Raw genomic sequence first — 17,268 nt, 5'->3', positions numbered from 1 at the left:
TAAGAGCAAAGCATGGGACATGGGAGTAAAATGGACGCAACGAGTAAGGCCAAAGCAATAAGCCTCAGCATGCATATTTGGTGGTACATCTGCTGTTCAGCACAAAGAAACTAGAGGACCAAAACCACAGTCTTTGGTACAAGGACACGTTGCTCTGTCCTGTCCTGCTAGTCACTTCTAGCCGTGTTCTTACAGACAAGCCTATCCTGACTGCTATTCTGTAAGGGTGAATTCCTGGCTTCATTTGCTTCCTACTTTTTGATTGTAGCACTACAGAAGCAACACTGACTGTTACAAAAAATTTAGGTTAGATTCCCTTTTCTACCTTCTTCAAACGGCTGGAAGTGACCCACAGATAACCCACAGTCCATTGACCTTGAGTCTAAGCCTCCCACTTAGCATTAAAGCTCCTAAAAATAGTCACTTCTTTGTATGTCTAGAAGTCTGGAATCAGCTAAATAGCATTACTCTGAGTTGGTCCCATTTGCAAACAAGAAAAAAAATCTTGTAACCAATTAGTTCATTTTTCCTAAAGTACTCATACCCATCTATAGTAATACTTGGGAATTAAAAGTCTGAAAATGCTAAGTGTTACCGACATAATACAACAAACCCCCCACTAATATTCTCAAGGACACTTCCCAAACATTAGATTTATTTGTTGTCATAGATACTCACAGACACAAACATTGATTACATTCAGGGACTCAGTCTTGCCAGCAGCTTATTATAATACAGCTCTACATGTTTTAAAGACCAGATTGGGCTTTTTCTGGAAAATGCTGCAGTAGTGTGCCCTATTCAATGGCTATGTTAGGTTGCCGGTCTCCCACACTGCACTTTCTTTATTCCTTTCTCAAGCAGAATTCTAACACAGCAGACAGGATTTCTGAAAGCAGAAAACAGACAAATGGGGTGTTTAATACTGGTAACTAGGTCCTGATTTTCACCTCAGAGCTGGTTTCTGTTCCAGTAATCCAGCTAGATACCCACTATGCTTGGCCCAGAGGGGCCTGCTCTGCCATCTGATCTATTCTTGGTTTGACCAGCATAGCTTAGTCCTAATCAATGAGAAAGAAAGAAGGGAATGAATCCCAAGGGGAAGAAGAGGAGACCCTGCTCAGCTATCTTTTTTTCACTCCACTGTGATAGGGAGAGGTATCTTCTCCAACAAGTTAATACAGAGCAGGTGGAAGAACCAATTTTCCCACTTCCCCATTTCCAACAAGCAAAGTGAATGAAGATGTGCTGGGATACAGGAACAAGAAACAGGCAGAGAAAAAAAGAATCAGGAGTCCCACTGGTGCCTCGTAGAAGGACAGAGAGGCACTGAAGAGCCAGTGGCTGGCAGAGGAGAGATGTTTGAGGGATATTCTGGGAAGAGAAAGACTAAGGAAAAGCTTAGAAGTAAGAAGAATAAAAATGAACACGAAGCACAGAGCAGTGGCTCCCAAGCCAGAGCCCTTGCTCCACAAAATGATCTCTTTGGAGAAGCAAGCAGAGGAGGTAGAAAAGACATTTTCAGCCTTGGCTCTGTAGAATGCAAAGAAGAAAGGAGGCAATTGAGGAAAAAAGAAACGTGGCGTGGACTGACACAAGCAGAGCAAAAGGGTAGCAGAAACAGTCACGAGGAGCTGGAGAGGCAGAATCAGAAGAGGAGGGATGAAAGAGGCATATAAGTGGAAAAAAAAAAGCCCTATAAGTTACCAATTAAAAAAAAATAGGGACAGTTAGAACCAAAGACTCATAGAAAATATTAAGTGTGTCCAAGGCAAAGACAAAAGAGCAGTCCCCCAAATGTGTATGCCAGGAAGCAAGCTCAGGTAGCTACATTAAAAAAAAAAAAACTCGATTGTCAGGAAGTCAGATTTGACTATGGAGACAGTGAAGGCATGCAAGTTATGGCTGGGAATGTGGCTGGGAATGACAGCCTATTTTTCTTTCTCACAAGAGAAAAGGGATATATTTAATTCTGAAATACAGTTGTTCCGCTGTTTTCACTGGCAGTGGGTTTTTCAGAGTTTACATACTAGGGACCATAGTGGGAGAGTGTCTGATGGAATATAAGGCTGATTAAGGGCATTATGGCTTCAGTATGCCAACTTGTTTATTTAACAAACTCTTGACAAGTTACTTAAGTGCTGAATTTCAAGTGAATTTCACACCCAGGAGTCTTGCATCATCTAGCATAGAAAATCCAGGCTTACACTGGAAATAGGTGTAACATCTACCACACCGCTGAGAGTGCTTCCCCTCCAGTTTCATTTCTCCTTGCCTTCCCTCACCTGTACCTTGGACAAAAAGCTCACATCTCTGAGTCAAATGTCAAACAGGCAATTAGACTCAAACTCAGCTGCCATAAGGTACCACTATGGTCAAGAGTACAACTGCAGTGAAAGTAGGTTCTTAGGTGGTTAATAAAACATCTAGAGGCATTTAAATAAAATGAGTTTATGCCCTTCAATTTGGGGTATAAGTCAAATTCAGTAGGGTTAAGCAGAAATGATGGGCAGTTGAGGGGGGAGAAGGACACAGGCAGAAGCAGGTTATCCCATCAGCCTCTGGATCTCCACAGTGGACTAGCTGGTACAGGCTCCAGATGACAGCAGTACACTGACTGCAATCCCAGGGTTGGCAAGCATGTCAAGGGCACATGAGGCAAGGCATATTTTTTATTTGAGCTGATTGTTTCCCTTGAGAGCACCAGACTACCCCTTTGTCAGGTGGGCAGTATGCTGCATGGTTTGGTAAGCATCTAGGTAAACTCTTCCCAGTGCAAAGTTAGCATTAAAGTTGGTCCATCCAAATCCTATACTTGGATTGCATCTCAACTTAACACTGAAAAGGTTTGGAGATAGTATTTCTGTGGGCAGAACAAGAACTTGCCTGAAACACGAGTGTCATCTGTTCCTTCCAGAGTCAATATGTTTCAGTTTTACTGAGAATTTCAACACAGGGAAGATTAGTCAGACTCCATCAAGCAGGTTGTTTTTATTATCCAGATCAGAGTCCAGGGCTTTTAAAGCCACGCTACATTTCAGTCCTGTGCAGATACAACAGAAAATCTAATTACTTATAGTAATTTACTTTAAACACACCCAGCTATTAGCATCACAGACTAGCTATGTTTTGTCTTCTGTGTCAGGCATCCTTAGGATTTATGCAGGAGCAGTATTAATAGTTACCATCCTAAGCTGAATAAGAGACATTTAACAGTGCATTTAAGGGAGCTTGCTAGTTCTCCTTAGGCTCTACTTGTACAAAATAACTATATCAACATAGTACCTTTCAGTAAGATACCATACCAAATATAATATTATTTGACTTGGGCAAAGAGCATAGAACCATAAAAAAGCTGGTTCAGTATTTACTGAGATATTTATGTAATACCAGGAAACTGCATTACCCTTAATTAAAAATCTGTTCAGATACTCCCCTCTCTCTTCTTAGAGTGTCTTACTGATTCAGTAATCCTTTTGTGGCTTGGAAAGGAAGTTTACTCTCATTTTGTATTCCCCATCACACGAGGAGACTGGCTCTTTCCTGCAGATTTTTCTGGAAAGCATCTAATCCAGCAACCAATTTTGAAGATACTGGTTTAAAGCATGGCTATAAGTTAAAGGCTGCAGTCTGTGTAGCTGCAGGAGTCCTCAAAGTATTCCAAGTCAGAATACAATTGCTCTGAGGGAGCAAATTCCAGAGCCGGAGCTCTGCCATCTTTCGTATTGCATACATGTGCTTCCCATCATTGGCTCAGCTCTCATAGCTGCTACAGAGGGGGTAATGCTATGCCCAAAACATCATTTCACCTTCATCCTCTTCTGGGAAATCATGTATAATGCATGGTTTTATTCTTTATGCATTGCGAGGTTTGTAATTGTGGGAGGCCTGGGAACTAGTGGGAGCAAAGGTGGGAGCAGCTGATTGTAGCCTCTCCCACGTATATGCCTATGTTTCATTCCCATGCAAACCTAATCTTTACATTCTGTGCCTGGGGGAGCTCTGTTATCCTGTAATAAGGCCATTCCAGACAACTGATACTCTATACAGGCCTGCAAAGCAATACATTTAGATCACCAGTACCAAAAAAAAAAAATACAAGAGAACCCTAAGATAAGTGAGTAAACCTGCCCTTCAAGTCTCAATCTTCAAATTGCACTTCCCACGCCACCTTACCTGTTACACCACTTTGGTAGGAGGAAACTACTGACATGTGGGCACTTTGCTTCTACCAAGAGTGGGCTGCAGGTCCAGCTCCAAATTCCCAGAGAACATCCCCATGCCTGTCCCTCGGTCTCCAGCCAGGTGTCCGCCTCTTCTGCCACATTGCCAGTAGCTCTGTGTAGCACTGGCCCCATCTGCCAAAGAGATGCTTAAAAAGCACATTATTAAGCCATCATATAAATGAACAATAATAAAAAAAGCTCCATTTTGTGCTCATAATTGATTAAATTTGGCTGCATCCCACTGTGAGTAGCACATGCAGAAGATTTCAGTTATTTAGAGAGGCAGTGCCAGAGTCCTACAAAAAGCATTCTATTCTTCATCAGTCTCTAAGATCGTCCACGTTTTCGGTCAATTTGAAGAGACACACCAAACAGGTACAGAAATACTGTACTCAAATTTTTCTTTCACAAAACTAGGAGGTGAGGGTTAATGAACTTGGCATCTCAAGGCATTACAGTGTGTTTCTTGGACTGCAGAGATGACTGGGTTTTTCAGCTAACACTGTTGATAAATGGATGCTCTTAATACCAGCCTGACACTGGCTTCTAATTGAGCTCATTGGAATGTTTCTCCTTGTCTTTTCTCACACTTTAAATTGCCAAAGCAGAGACTCTAAATTCTTTTTCTTACTACTGAGCTGTTTGGTTATTAGCATTGACCATGAGTCTATAAACATCTCTATATATGGATTCCCTACAACATTCTTCAGTATCAGTCTCAGTTTTTTCCTGGTTTTACACTCTGTGTACACCTGATTGTGATTTATTCAAATAAGGCTGCACAAGCCAATTGGGATGAACATTGAAAAATCAAGCACTGTGACTGCTTTCATATGCATGAAATTGCCTCAGATTTATCATTAAATAGTTCATTTAAACAGTCATGGAAACCACAGAGAACTGGATCTCTTGAAGTGGACAAGAATGTTAGCAGCAGTGAAACAGCAGCATATTCAGTTGCCTTCTTTAAAACTTAGGAACACACTATGTGCCATTTTGAGCTTCTCATTCCCCACTGAAGTGTTTCTTCTGTATCACAAGTGCTTTTCAAGGAAGTGCAGTCTTAGCTACAAGTAGTGCCATTAGCACAGCACTACAGTATTGGTCTTAAATGAAGTAGCAAGCCACTCTTCCAAGCAGTAATGTGATGCCTGACAGATGCTGATTACACATTGTCCTTTACAAACGCTTAAAGTCAAATCATGGGCAGGCAGCAGGTCAGAGGCACAGTGATCCATGAATGGGACAGCCATGATATAGCGGTTGAAGGGGACAGTATGCACATACAGATCATTTTAATCCAGGGAGGCAAAAAATGAGGTGAATTATGCCAGACTGGACTGTATTTCTGCATTGATACCATAGACAGAAAGCAGACTTAGAGATCTAGCTACCAAAATGTGTCTGATGCCACCTTCAGCATCACCTCAGATTTACCCATCTTCATCACGGTGTGAAATGATGCTAGCAGTTAAAAACCTGATAAAACCAGATAGCGCACTTGCATCAGGCAGGCTGGGTTGTTTTAACCACCAATGCAAAAGGCTACGTACTACTCTAACATTCTGTTCTGTATTTATTCCAGTATTTCAGTAAGGGTAGTTTCAAAGCACAAGGCTCCTCTGTTCATTTTCAGGCTCTTAGTCCCCAGTTTTCCAGACATATATGAAGGGTACATATCCTGCATAGCATGTGCAGGGAGTTTGACATGCCCCAAGTGAGCTGAATTTATTATGCATGCATGCAACTATCCATCCAGCATATAAGCAATAGGTTCAGGGAGAGCGCAGTCATTTCAGAGGGTTTTTAATCAGCTAATACCGCTAATACCCTTGAAATACTTCAAGTACCTTTCACAGTCAGGTGGTGGCAGAAGAAATATAGCATATGCAAAAACATTTCAGAACAAGGAGAAGGGCAGAGTCCTGCGAGAGCTGACACACAGCTTAGGTGCAAGCAGCACTTTCCCAGGTGGGCAACCAGTCCAGGGCACTATTTCTCAACCCTCCCCAAAGCATTATCTTCAGGCTAAAGTGATGGGCCATGGCAAAACAATTTAAAGCATTAAATTTAAATGCCCAGTTTACAGACTCGTTTCCCTGCCAGAGAGATGCATTTTGTTTCGCTAACACCTTGACTTCTAAGAAGCAAAAGCGATTGCTCGAATTTCTCATAACCATATCCCATAAGACAAAATGCTCTCTATACTCCATTTCATTTCAAATCCCAAAGAAACTTGTGATGTTGGAGGGCAAGTTATTTCTTTTGGCTGGCCTTGCTACAAAGAATCTCATGCTTTATTTTCCTCTTTACAGAATTCATATTGTGTTAATAAAGTACTGTTGATTCCCTCTGGCTGACTCTGCAGGAAAGCTGTTCTTGCAAAGCTTCTAGTCTGAGTTAAAGTAATCTTGCTTAAAACTGGCCATAATTGTTTCAGTCTCTTAAGTTTAATACTAAGCACAGGAAATATTGCCAATTTGAGTCAGGATTCAGCATTCTGTGAAGGCAGGATAAGCTGACCAAAGGTAAGGAATTCAGTAAATGCAAGGGGAATTTGACCTGGCGTTTCTTTGAGCCAGCTTCTGTATTTTTGACCTTGCTCTAAAGAGAATGGAAAGATAGAAGAAAATCAAAACAGATGAGAGTTTAACGACAGTTACGCACTCCAGAGTACTCATTACTCCATCAGCCAAGTCCCCCAGACATAGTGCTAGGCCCTGAGGGGAGTTCTTCCACCGCAGGAAGGATTGCTCAAACCCACTCTCCTTACAGCCGGGTTGACAGGATTGCATTCCTGAAAAGGCTGTAGACAGTCAACAGGAAGCTGACACTGGAAATAAGCCTGGGGACAGTCTGACTTTGAAAGAGGGGGAGCAGCCCTTCACCTTTTGAGACAGCCCCTTAAGGAAGATAGCCTGCTTCACAGCTCTGGTAAACATGGTAGGATGAACAAGTCCAGAAGAGAAGGACAGGCACTAAAAGAAGCGTAGACCTAGAAAACAAAACATGGGTGCAGTGTTGGATGTCAGTATCTGTTCTGTAGCTTTCAGAGAAAAGAAAAAGGCAGGATTTCTGGTTCTCGCAGCCCTTTTTCCGATAAGCAAGATTTCACCACAACACAAGTACAGTCAGTTTGATGAATTCCTCACTAACAAGGCAGTTACTGGTAGGCCTGACAAGGCCAACAGCAGAAATACTAGACTAGAGACCACTGTGTGACACCATGATATGCCCTGCTCCTAGCTCAGAAACCATTCCCTCCAAGGGCAGGGTTGGGACAATCCAGGTGTCCTTGGGTCCACCAGGAGATGTTTTCCCTGTTACTGCAGAGAGCCTCACACCAGGCTTAGCAGCTCCTCTGCCCAAGACTGTTCTGCATTGCAGGAGTCAAGCCAAAAACCCCTAAATAACCTTATAGGAATCTGCTTTCCAGTCCCTTTAATCTTATTTCCATTTCTGTGCCATGGTGGGTAAATTTAATACTCTTCTTCTCTAGGTTTGTCTAAGCTTTCAGTATGGGTTGGACATTATTAGCTCTTGCAAAGCAGTTCAGTTATGTAGGTCATGATGTGATTTCTCCCAATCCTGAGTTAATTCAGATTTGAGCTCTGAAAAAACTTCTGGCAATATGTTTTGAGGGCAGAGAGGGACATGCAAAAATCAGAGTACCAGAACATTTTGTGAGTGTCGATATTACCAAATTTTTGTTCTGATTTTTCCATTTTTTTTTTAATTTAAGCTAGTATTGGAACTGTAAAATAAATCTGTGTCTCCTTGGCATTTTTCATGCCCATATTGCCTTCTATTTTCATTCAAAACCTTAGCAGTGCTACCTTCCCACATCTCTGATTCAATTCAAGGAGAAAAATGTATTACCATTTTAAACCAGGAATAATTTGTCAGAATTTTGAAGGTACCCATAGGTCAAAAAAATCCTTTTCCCCTATGTTTTACAGCAGGGAGCAGGATAACCAGGAGTCCTCCTCTTTTTCCAGTAGACTAATTACCTTTTGCTATCCTTAGAAGACCAGGAGGATTTTTGAAAAGGTAAAATAACTTCATGACAAAGCAGAACAGACTATTTCACTGTGAGAACTCAAGAAGCTTAAGAACAACTGTAGTAGGTCAGCCAAAGGTTTACCTTTCCTGGCCAATAATACTACATGTAATGAAACTATCAGAGAGAATTACCACATTCCACATATAGATCTGTCCCCTCCAACCACTGTTTCCCAACTATCACTTGGCTTTGAAGCTTACTTCTACCATTTCAGATCTAAGGCAGGCACTGGGTACCCAAAAGACCATCTATTGTTTCTAATTATGATAGTTACTGTAATAAAGGATATCACCTTTCCCCACAAACCTTTCACACTCGTTCCTCCATAGGAATGTTTCTTCTTGCACGTTGTTGGCCTCACAACACTTGATCTTAAATTTTTAAAGCTGAATATATATCCAGAACAATAAAGTTTCCAATCCTCCAAACACTTCTCCCTGTAAGTCACTCCACTGAATTACTTCCATGCATAACAATCACATGTACGAGCAAACGCTTGGAGGATCAGGACCTTAGATAAAACATAAGTTGTAATACGTCTGTGTCCAAACCTATTAAAGATGACAAGAAGCCTGGGGAAATTAATCTTGCTTTATAAGTAATCCTGTATTTGCATAGGTTATTTTTTCTGGAAGTGGTTTTCAAAGAGCTAAAGAAAGCACACACACAGAAGGAAAGAAAATGCCACAGCAAAGGCACTTAAAATAAACCAACACTGCTATTTAAGTAGTTTGAGAGAACCCATATCAGGTGGGATTACAGAAATAGGCAACAACTACAAAACAACATGGGGTTTATTTCTTTACAGGGTTCCCCTCGCCTTTTTTGTTCCTTTTCTGCACAGAACACATGGCTGTCCCTCTGCCTACAGCATACAGCCATCATTCATGCCTTTTCTTCTGCACACAGTCCACATCCTTTCTTACCCTGAAAAAGAGTTAAACACTCTTTTTCCTCCAAAGAACAATTTTTTATTTTCCCCCGACAAGGCCTTTTATGCAATTAGCTAGAGAAGCCATAGCCAAAGAGAAAGAATAACACATGTAAAATCATGCCAGACAACAGAGTAGGTAGTAACTTGTTGAGTCTATTACCAGACAAAAATGTTTAAATCATTGGTGTGTTCTCATAAATCAACAGCCATATTTAGCTTTAACTATAACCATCCCTGAGCAATGTGGAGTAGAGGAAACACTTTAGAGAAAAAATGGTGATGGCTCCTGAAATGAGGAGGGGAGGAAGCAGCAGATGAGACAAGCACAGTGTAGGGTCATTTCCCAGACAAGGAATTTATTTTATAGGTCAGAATTGAGGTGCCACAGCATTCAGGGCTGAGTAGACTTCAGCAGACTGCCAATCATACCAACTCATACCAAGTCTGGTGGCTATTTGGAGATGTTAAAGAACCATTCAAACCTAGTTAAAACTTGGACATTTATGTGGGTTGTGCACTAAAACAAAAATTGAGCCCAGAAGAGCCAGAACTCTATGCTACACAATCACAGACAAAAGGATTTGCGTTGCAGACTATAAAAGACTGTTCTTTTTCAATTACACTTGACAGATCTAACTTATTATAAATGAAACAGGTTTGGAAAGGGGGAGAACAGTAACAGTGAACCAGAGAACAGAATGTAACTCAAAAAACACCACAAAAATCTCATCAGATCCTTTTCTTTTTTAGCTGGGAGTGGAAGACCATCGTTTTCACTCTTCCATCCTTGTTCATCCCCTTACTCTTCTGCTTGAGCTGGTTTGATTCAGATTTAGGGCCCCCATTCATTCCAATTAGATGGCTTTTCTGTAAAGCTGTTTAGCAAACCCATGCCATGCTCCCATTGACAAGTTCACTGCTTTCCAGAAGAGTAATGGATTTCCCACATACCACAGAAGGTCCTTTCTTCAGCAGTGTCCTCTGCAGCACAGAAACATTTAGTAGTTCTGTTAAAGCAGTGGCTCTGACCCAAAGAAAGATATTTTGCTGACCGTGAACTCTGGCACTCAGTTTGATTTGCAGCACTGCAAGCAAAGCTCCCAAACACAAGTTTCTGTACAGTGGCCTGTGAATACGCAACGGGGAGCAGGTCGCCCACAAGAACCATCCTCAGCTCCTTGCCTGCAGACTGGGAAGCAGCAGGCTTTGGGTTCCTTAGTCTATAAGGGCTTCCCTAGGCTGAAGTTTGTTTTAAGGTTGAGGTTTCTTCCTAGCCCTACCCTTCTGTCTCACCTTCCTTGCTTCTGAGCAGCCACCAGGCACGGTCCTGCTAAGCATCCATACTTATTACAAATTTCATTTGTTCATTTATGCAAACAGTTTTACTACAACTGCATCCTCCATTTGAAATCCAATAGAATTTGCTTTGCTTTTGCTTGCAGTCCTTAACACGTTGTCAGCACTCCCACTGAAGCAATTGTGTGGAAAATAAGAGTAGCTTCTTCCAGTTCTGGCATTTGCACATTTTTATGAGATGCTGGAAAAGCAGTTGGATTTTTTTTTTTCCCTGCAAACATTGAGACAATAGTAAGAGATTCATTGAGTTTTGACTTGCCTCAGAACCAGGTGTTTCTGACATGTACCATGTCTCAAATATGTTACACACTCCAATACTCTTCTTATCGAGAGCTTAAGCTTTTTGCAGTCTCCTCTCCCTATCAACATGCAACAAGACTTTCAGACTTTCCTGACCACCAGTTTATTTTTGCATACTGTTCCCTTTTCAGGGACATGCAGAGAACGCATCAGTGTGTGTGAACTTTGTGGGTAATCTGTCAGCTAGATATAGTGACTGACATGCAAAGAAAGTGTTAAGGTACTATGAGTATCGAAAATAAATGCTGGGCAGATTAGAGGAAATGCACACCAAGTACCTTTCTTTTTTCACTCAACCAAGAAAGCAATCTAAAAAACAAACACCAGTCTGAAATTAACATTCAGTGTTCTCCAGTGGGTTTAGCCTTACAGTGACTGTAGTTGTAACTCAACTTTTAGAGTCAGTGAACAATGCAGGTGTAGGTATAATGCTCTTCTACTCCTCAGTTCAATTTTCAGGACAGCTGCTGACTATGGGAACCTCTGCAGCTCCACCTTCTCTAAGTCTTGATTTAGAGCATGGGTAGTGCTATTAGTGCCACACAGGTGGAACAAAGAAGAATTTCCACCATAGAGCTCTCCTCTACACTTCCAGCAAAACAAAACAGCACACTAGGCTCGAGTTTAGAGCAAGTTCTTATATCATCTGGATTAATTTTCTTTCAGTATGATTGCCTTAGAAGTGGCTCTAATAATGAATACTTCATTGTTGCTAGGAAGTTTCAAAAGGGGAGGGCAGTTTAAAATTATTTGAACAATTATTATTGTAAAGCAAGCTGAAAATCATTCTACATGTTTGGGAGATCCTCCTAATTCAAGAGCTGTTCAATGTGGGACATGCCTGGTGGGACTCTCCTGAGGCATAGATGATTGTAGCTTGTTTGATGGAACAAAGATATAGGAATATCCTTGTCTGTTCATGGAGTGCATGCTAGCTGCTCATTTCATCCTGGTGTTTTGCCAATATCAGCTGTAAAACAAGCTTATACAAAATAGAATCATAGAATGGTTTGGGTTGGAAGGGACCTCAAAGATCATCTAGTTCCAACCCCCCTGCCATGGGCAGGGACACCTTCCACCAGATCAGGTTGCTCAAAGCCCCATCCAACCTGGCCTTGAACCCTTCCAGGGATGGGGCATCCACAACCTCTCTGGGCAACCTGTGCCAGTGTCTCACTACCCTCACAGTGAAGAACTTCTTCCTTACCTCTAATCTAATTCTACCCTCTTTCAGTATAAAGCTATTATCCCTTTTTCTATCACTACGTGCCCTTGTAAAAAGTCCATCTCTGGCTTTCTTGTAGGCCCCCTTTAGGGACTGGAAGGCTTCTATAAGGTGTCCCCAGAGCCTTCTCTTCTCCAGGTTGAACAACCCCAACTCTCTCAGCCTGTCATCACAGGAGAGGCTCTCCAGCTCTCTGATCATCTTCATGGCCCTCCTCTGGACCTGCTCCATCAGGTCCAGGTCCTTCTTATGTTGGGGGCCCAGAGTGGAACACAGTACTCCAGGTGGGGTCTCATGAGAGCAGAGGGGAAGAATCACCTAGTTTAGATCCAGCTGAGTCCACATTAGTATCTTATGACAAATGCATGAGACAACCCATTGTGATGGTTCTGAGTAGAATGCTGCCAAACAGTGAATGGAGAATGAAAATTGAGATTCATTATGTTTAAAATGGACTTTTGACCAGGAAGATCACTGACTGCATTTTTCTGTGCAGATTTACAGGCCAAATGAACCCCTGGTTTAACCTCTGAACTCAGGGGGTTTCATCAAGAGAGGAATTTGTCTATAAGGGTCATGCATGTGCATGCTTTACAGGCATTACAAGATTGAAGTTGTAGTTGTTTAAACCTAGAAGATAAAGAGGAAGACCCACAAGAAGTTGGATAGGGAAATGAGCTTTCAGAATACTACTAGCTGACCATCAGACAGCAATTGATATGCTAAACAACAGTACACAGGAAAGGATGAAGTCCAGAAAGAAAAAAACAGATGTCCCTGAAGAATTAGCACAACTGAAATGTGTGGTAGCTGTCTGCTCTCAGGGTCACTCTGATGACCATGGGAACTTATATTCTGCATTACCTTCAACAGAAGACCCAGTCCTTGGGCAGCTGACTGGTTAGTAAGTGGCTGACACTTTTCTTCCACTTGTGTGAAAAGATTAGTATTGCCTTCTCCTCACCTCAAGTTATTTTTCAACACAGCACTTGCTGTAGCTGCTACAAAAAGATGAGATGAACCATGTCATGCCAAACAGCTGCACCAGCTGTGAGCAGAAGAATCATGCAGAAAATACAGATTATAAACAAACTGGAACGCACTTCCAAATTTCAGGATATTAGAATTTGTACAGCACTCAAATATACACTCATCATACATACCCACAGGGTAAATACTTCTGTCTTCAAGAGCTATAAATGATTTAGAAGTGAAAAAGCTAATACAACTACCAAATGTAACACTAATAAATATTGAAAGTTGGCACTGATACCACATTCAGGGCGCAGTGGACTCCAAACTGATTCTTCACCCACAGTGCACATTGCCTTTCCTTCCTCCCAGCTGGCATTAGTAAAGTAGCAACAACCTTAATATCAGGTTTTGTTGCTGTAAGCCAGACTCGTAGCACCATTTAAAACAAGACTGCATTTAACAAAATTGAGCTATTTTCTGGCTGTTTGTAAAAAAAATGAAACATGATCTAACATTAAATAAACTAGATGATGCAGGTTTTTGAGGCCAAAATCCCATTCTTACTAGATTTTTTTAAAAAAAAAACACTAACAATGACACCCCTTTGTTCATTTGGACTGGTTTCTGGGAATGCAATGACCAAAGTTTTGCATCTGTTTGCATATAAAACTAGTAATTGTTGAACATGCAAGTCGGAGCTTACAATTACAGATGAATGTTTGTTTATTCTTTTGTAATTGGTATTACATTAATACTAACTAGGATCCAAATCCTACACATGGTACTATAGAAACGTAACAGATGCTCTGTTCCAAGGATCTCGGTTTGAAATTGAGTCTAATGCTTAACAGTAGACTAGGAAAGTCCCTTAAGGTACCAGTTGTTCTGAAAAAAATGAAAGCAATTTTTATGAATCACATTGACCTTTCTGAGCTATATTCTTCTCAAGGGAAATTTTGTTTCATTTAGAGGAAACATTACCATTCTATTTGAAAGTAGCACAAGGATTTTTCTGAAGTGTCAGAATTTTCTTTGGAACAGAAAGTCTTCCTGATATTACCAAACAAACAGAAAATCTCACTATTATAATCCAAAAAGCTACAAAAGTGAAAGAAGTTAAAAGTGTCTTATCAATACAAATAGCCTTTGGTCTATAGTTATTATTTATATCTTTTAATCTCTTTCTGAAAGGTGTGGAAGCATCATATGTTATCTGTGCCATCTGTGAAACCTTATCACAAAGTCACTTCTTGCCCCTCGCCAGTTTCCATCACCACCTAATTGTGCAAATACGTTAGAAATTTTTGAGGGTGGAGATCCTCACACAGAAATACAATCTGGAATTTGTAGATCAAAACCTGATTTAAATAAAATTAATTTTTTTTTAAGAAGCTGGCTGTTAAAAGCAGAGAGCAGAGCTATAAATGTAAATACTTTAAGTCTCTCAGGTACAAAGTGATGTGCAGTCCTAAGAAGTCCCCGAAGAGCTTTCAGTGTTTGATGGCCCATGGGACAAGAGGCATGGGTTGGTAACTGTTCTATCGAGTTTACTGGACTGTCATAAGAAGCCACTGTCATGAGAAGCGATCCAGCTCTCTGTTTTTTGAATAGGAGGTGAGGGAGGGTATGCTTCCCCACCATCTAACATCTTTGTCAACCAGACAAAAAAGCATGGATTAATTCCTTTTCCACTTCTGTTTCTCACACAGGCATATCATAGGCAAGTTTCCCGACTACCCCACTGAAGAGGCAGGAGGTTCAATGGCTATTCTTTCTCAAAAAACTCCAGAGCAGGTACTGTCACCCTGTTAATGAAAAAGATAAATGGGATTGGGAAGGAATTGCCACAAAACATGTCTGTTTAAGTAGCAATTTTTCATGACAATGGCCTCTTGTATTCCATTGTTAGACTGGTGCTAACTACTAGTAGAAATATATATTAAACAGTTTAAAGACCCTCCGTTTAAAATAGGCCTCCAAAGCTACCCCAGAGGCTGAAATTGGTTCCAGTGTGTTTGCATTCAGTATCAGCACAGTCTAGCAATAATTAGTTTAAGCAGAGAAGAGTTTCTTATGCAAGCAGGCCTAAACCTTGATTTACTGCCAAGGATCCATTAAGCGAGCTTGAACATTCAAGTGAAGGAAGTATGTTTCTTATGTATTCTTGTTGTGAACTCAGTTGTTTTTCCTGGTAAAATACCTCTTTTGACTTCTCTGGCTAGTAGAAGTGGCTGGTAATCTCTTCCTCTGATCATCTGGGTGTCACACTGAGAAAGTCATTAAGACCAGTTGAGACAGTAAAGGCAGTGGTCAGCACTCAGAGCTGTTTCCACCCACCACAGTGATCTTAGCAGGATGATGAGTCTGTTAAGGGAAATTATAAACAGGAAGCCCTGCACACAGGAGCAGGATTTGGCCCCTGAGTGAACCAGGCGTGGTGGCTACCAGAGGGCTAGGAAAACTAACTGGTCAAAACCTAACCTCACTAGTCCTTAAAGCTCCCCTGTTGAGACAGACTGTTGTGTTCATCAGCTGCCTGAACTGATGATCTGATGCAAGTATGGTAAAACAATATTTTTGGATTCACTCCTTCCTGGAATCATAGGGAAAAGCCTGGGGCATACTAGCAGTCTCTGTGTGGTTTGAGGAGTGGTAAATACAGACTAGCCCAGCATAAAGCACAGTACTCTAACCATTACTTACTTTGCTTACAAAAATATGCAAGGAAACTGCTACACGCAGCTCTCCATGCCTTTCTAAAACTGAGGTCAGGGCTTGCTCCTGGTTTTAGCCAAGTTCAGAGTATGCCAAGGTCAACCCTGCTGGCCTCTGTGTCTAAGCCACTCAGTTGTTCAGTCCCAGACAGAGTGAAGGAAACCCACAAGTTAAGTTTTCAGCTTCTAAAGTAGAAACACACGCTGAGTCAAGAAGGCTTTGTTGGCTGCACTGAGCAGCAGGGGAGCCACCCAGCAAGTATGGCTTATTTCTGGAGGAGACTTTAGGGAACATGATGCTAATTAGACCTGCTACCACCAACAAGGATAAACACAACTCAAAGAAAAATGTTACAAGAAATTATACTGAGCAAAACTGGATATGGTAGTAGATTCTGGAGAAATATATTCTTCCTGTCCTACTCCCAGCTTTGAATTCCTACCTTCAGCTATTTTGCTGTTGTTCCAGGGCATCTGCTTTCTCTTTGCATAAAAAAATATAAATGAAGCCAAAAGTCTAGAGAGATTGCTTTACTGCCCATTTTCCCTGCGTAAAAGAAAAATACCTGGAAGAAAAAAAAATTGCCTGTCTTTTCCCAACAAATTTTCACTAGCAATTATCTGATTTTCAAAGATTTTTCGTTCTGTTTTTTCTCCCTTTTTAGCCAGTACAACTGAGAGCAGAATGCATGTAATATAACCTTAACAGATAGCCAAGATGCAGTTGGCAAAAGAAAGTTCAGTACGATCATGATTTTACCTGAATGTCAGAGAAGTAAAGCATTTTTTGTTCAACTGAGTCAGCTGCATATTAAAAATCCCCAAGGCAACTGGTTTTGTTCCACACTGGTCTACTGGGCAACATAGTAAATGAAATCCTGGCCCCATTGAAGTTAATGGGAGTTTTGTCCTTGACTTCAGGGGAGACAAGATTTCACCTCTTGTATATATTAGCTTCTGTGAATGGGTTGGTTACTCCCAAGTTAAACTCCATGAAAAATCAAGACTGAACTGTATTTAAAAAGTGAGCATTTTATAAGACTTAGGTAAAGACACTTTGGGGAAAATAAAATACAAATTAATCACTTCACGAACCATTGCTGCATTATTATATATTCTATATTTCTTAATCCTTTGACAACTCTGACCTTACTTGACTTTGTAATGTAGCTGGCCTTCTACACAACCTGCTTTCATGACATTTTACAAATACCTTTCAAAAAGATATGCCAAAGAGATCCCAATGCAAAGTACTTGGTGGTTCACTCAGAAGAATACATACGGTCTCTTAACTGAAAAGAAGCTTTTCTCTACTTTACATACTCTTCAAAAGAAATTTAAGATTGTGAGACATCAGTGTAATCTCCCTGCATCTGTTCAGTTGTCTATCCCTAATTTTTTTTTATGTTTTGCTCTGAAGATAATCATCAGATGTGGCAATTTTTAGCTTTGCCCTTATTCTGCTGCCAACAAAA

The 17,268-nt window shown here is 40.9% G+C and overlaps 1 protein-coding gene across 1 annotated transcript in view; it reads left to right on the top strand.

The window, feature by feature from the left end:
• Positions 1 to 17,268, top strand: part of DRC11 (dynein regulatory complex subunit 11) — a 104,767-nt gene that overhangs the window by 31,402 nt on the left and 56,097 nt on the right. Inside the window, exon 7 of the mRNA XM_075029189.1 lies at positions 14,789 to 14,873. Within this exon, the coding sequence (XP_074885290.1) occupies positions 14,789 to 14,873 (85 nt within the window). The remainder of the gene's footprint in view (positions 1 to 14,788; positions 14,874 to 17,268) is intronic.

Source organism: Buteo buteo, chromosome 5, assembly GCF_964188355.1.
Source record: "Buteo buteo chromosome 5, bButBut1.hap1.1, whole genome shotgun sequence".
NCBI lineage: Eukaryota > Metazoa > Chordata > Aves > Accipitriformes > Accipitridae > Buteo > Buteo buteo.
This window is presented reverse-complemented; position numbering and strand designations above follow the sequence as displayed.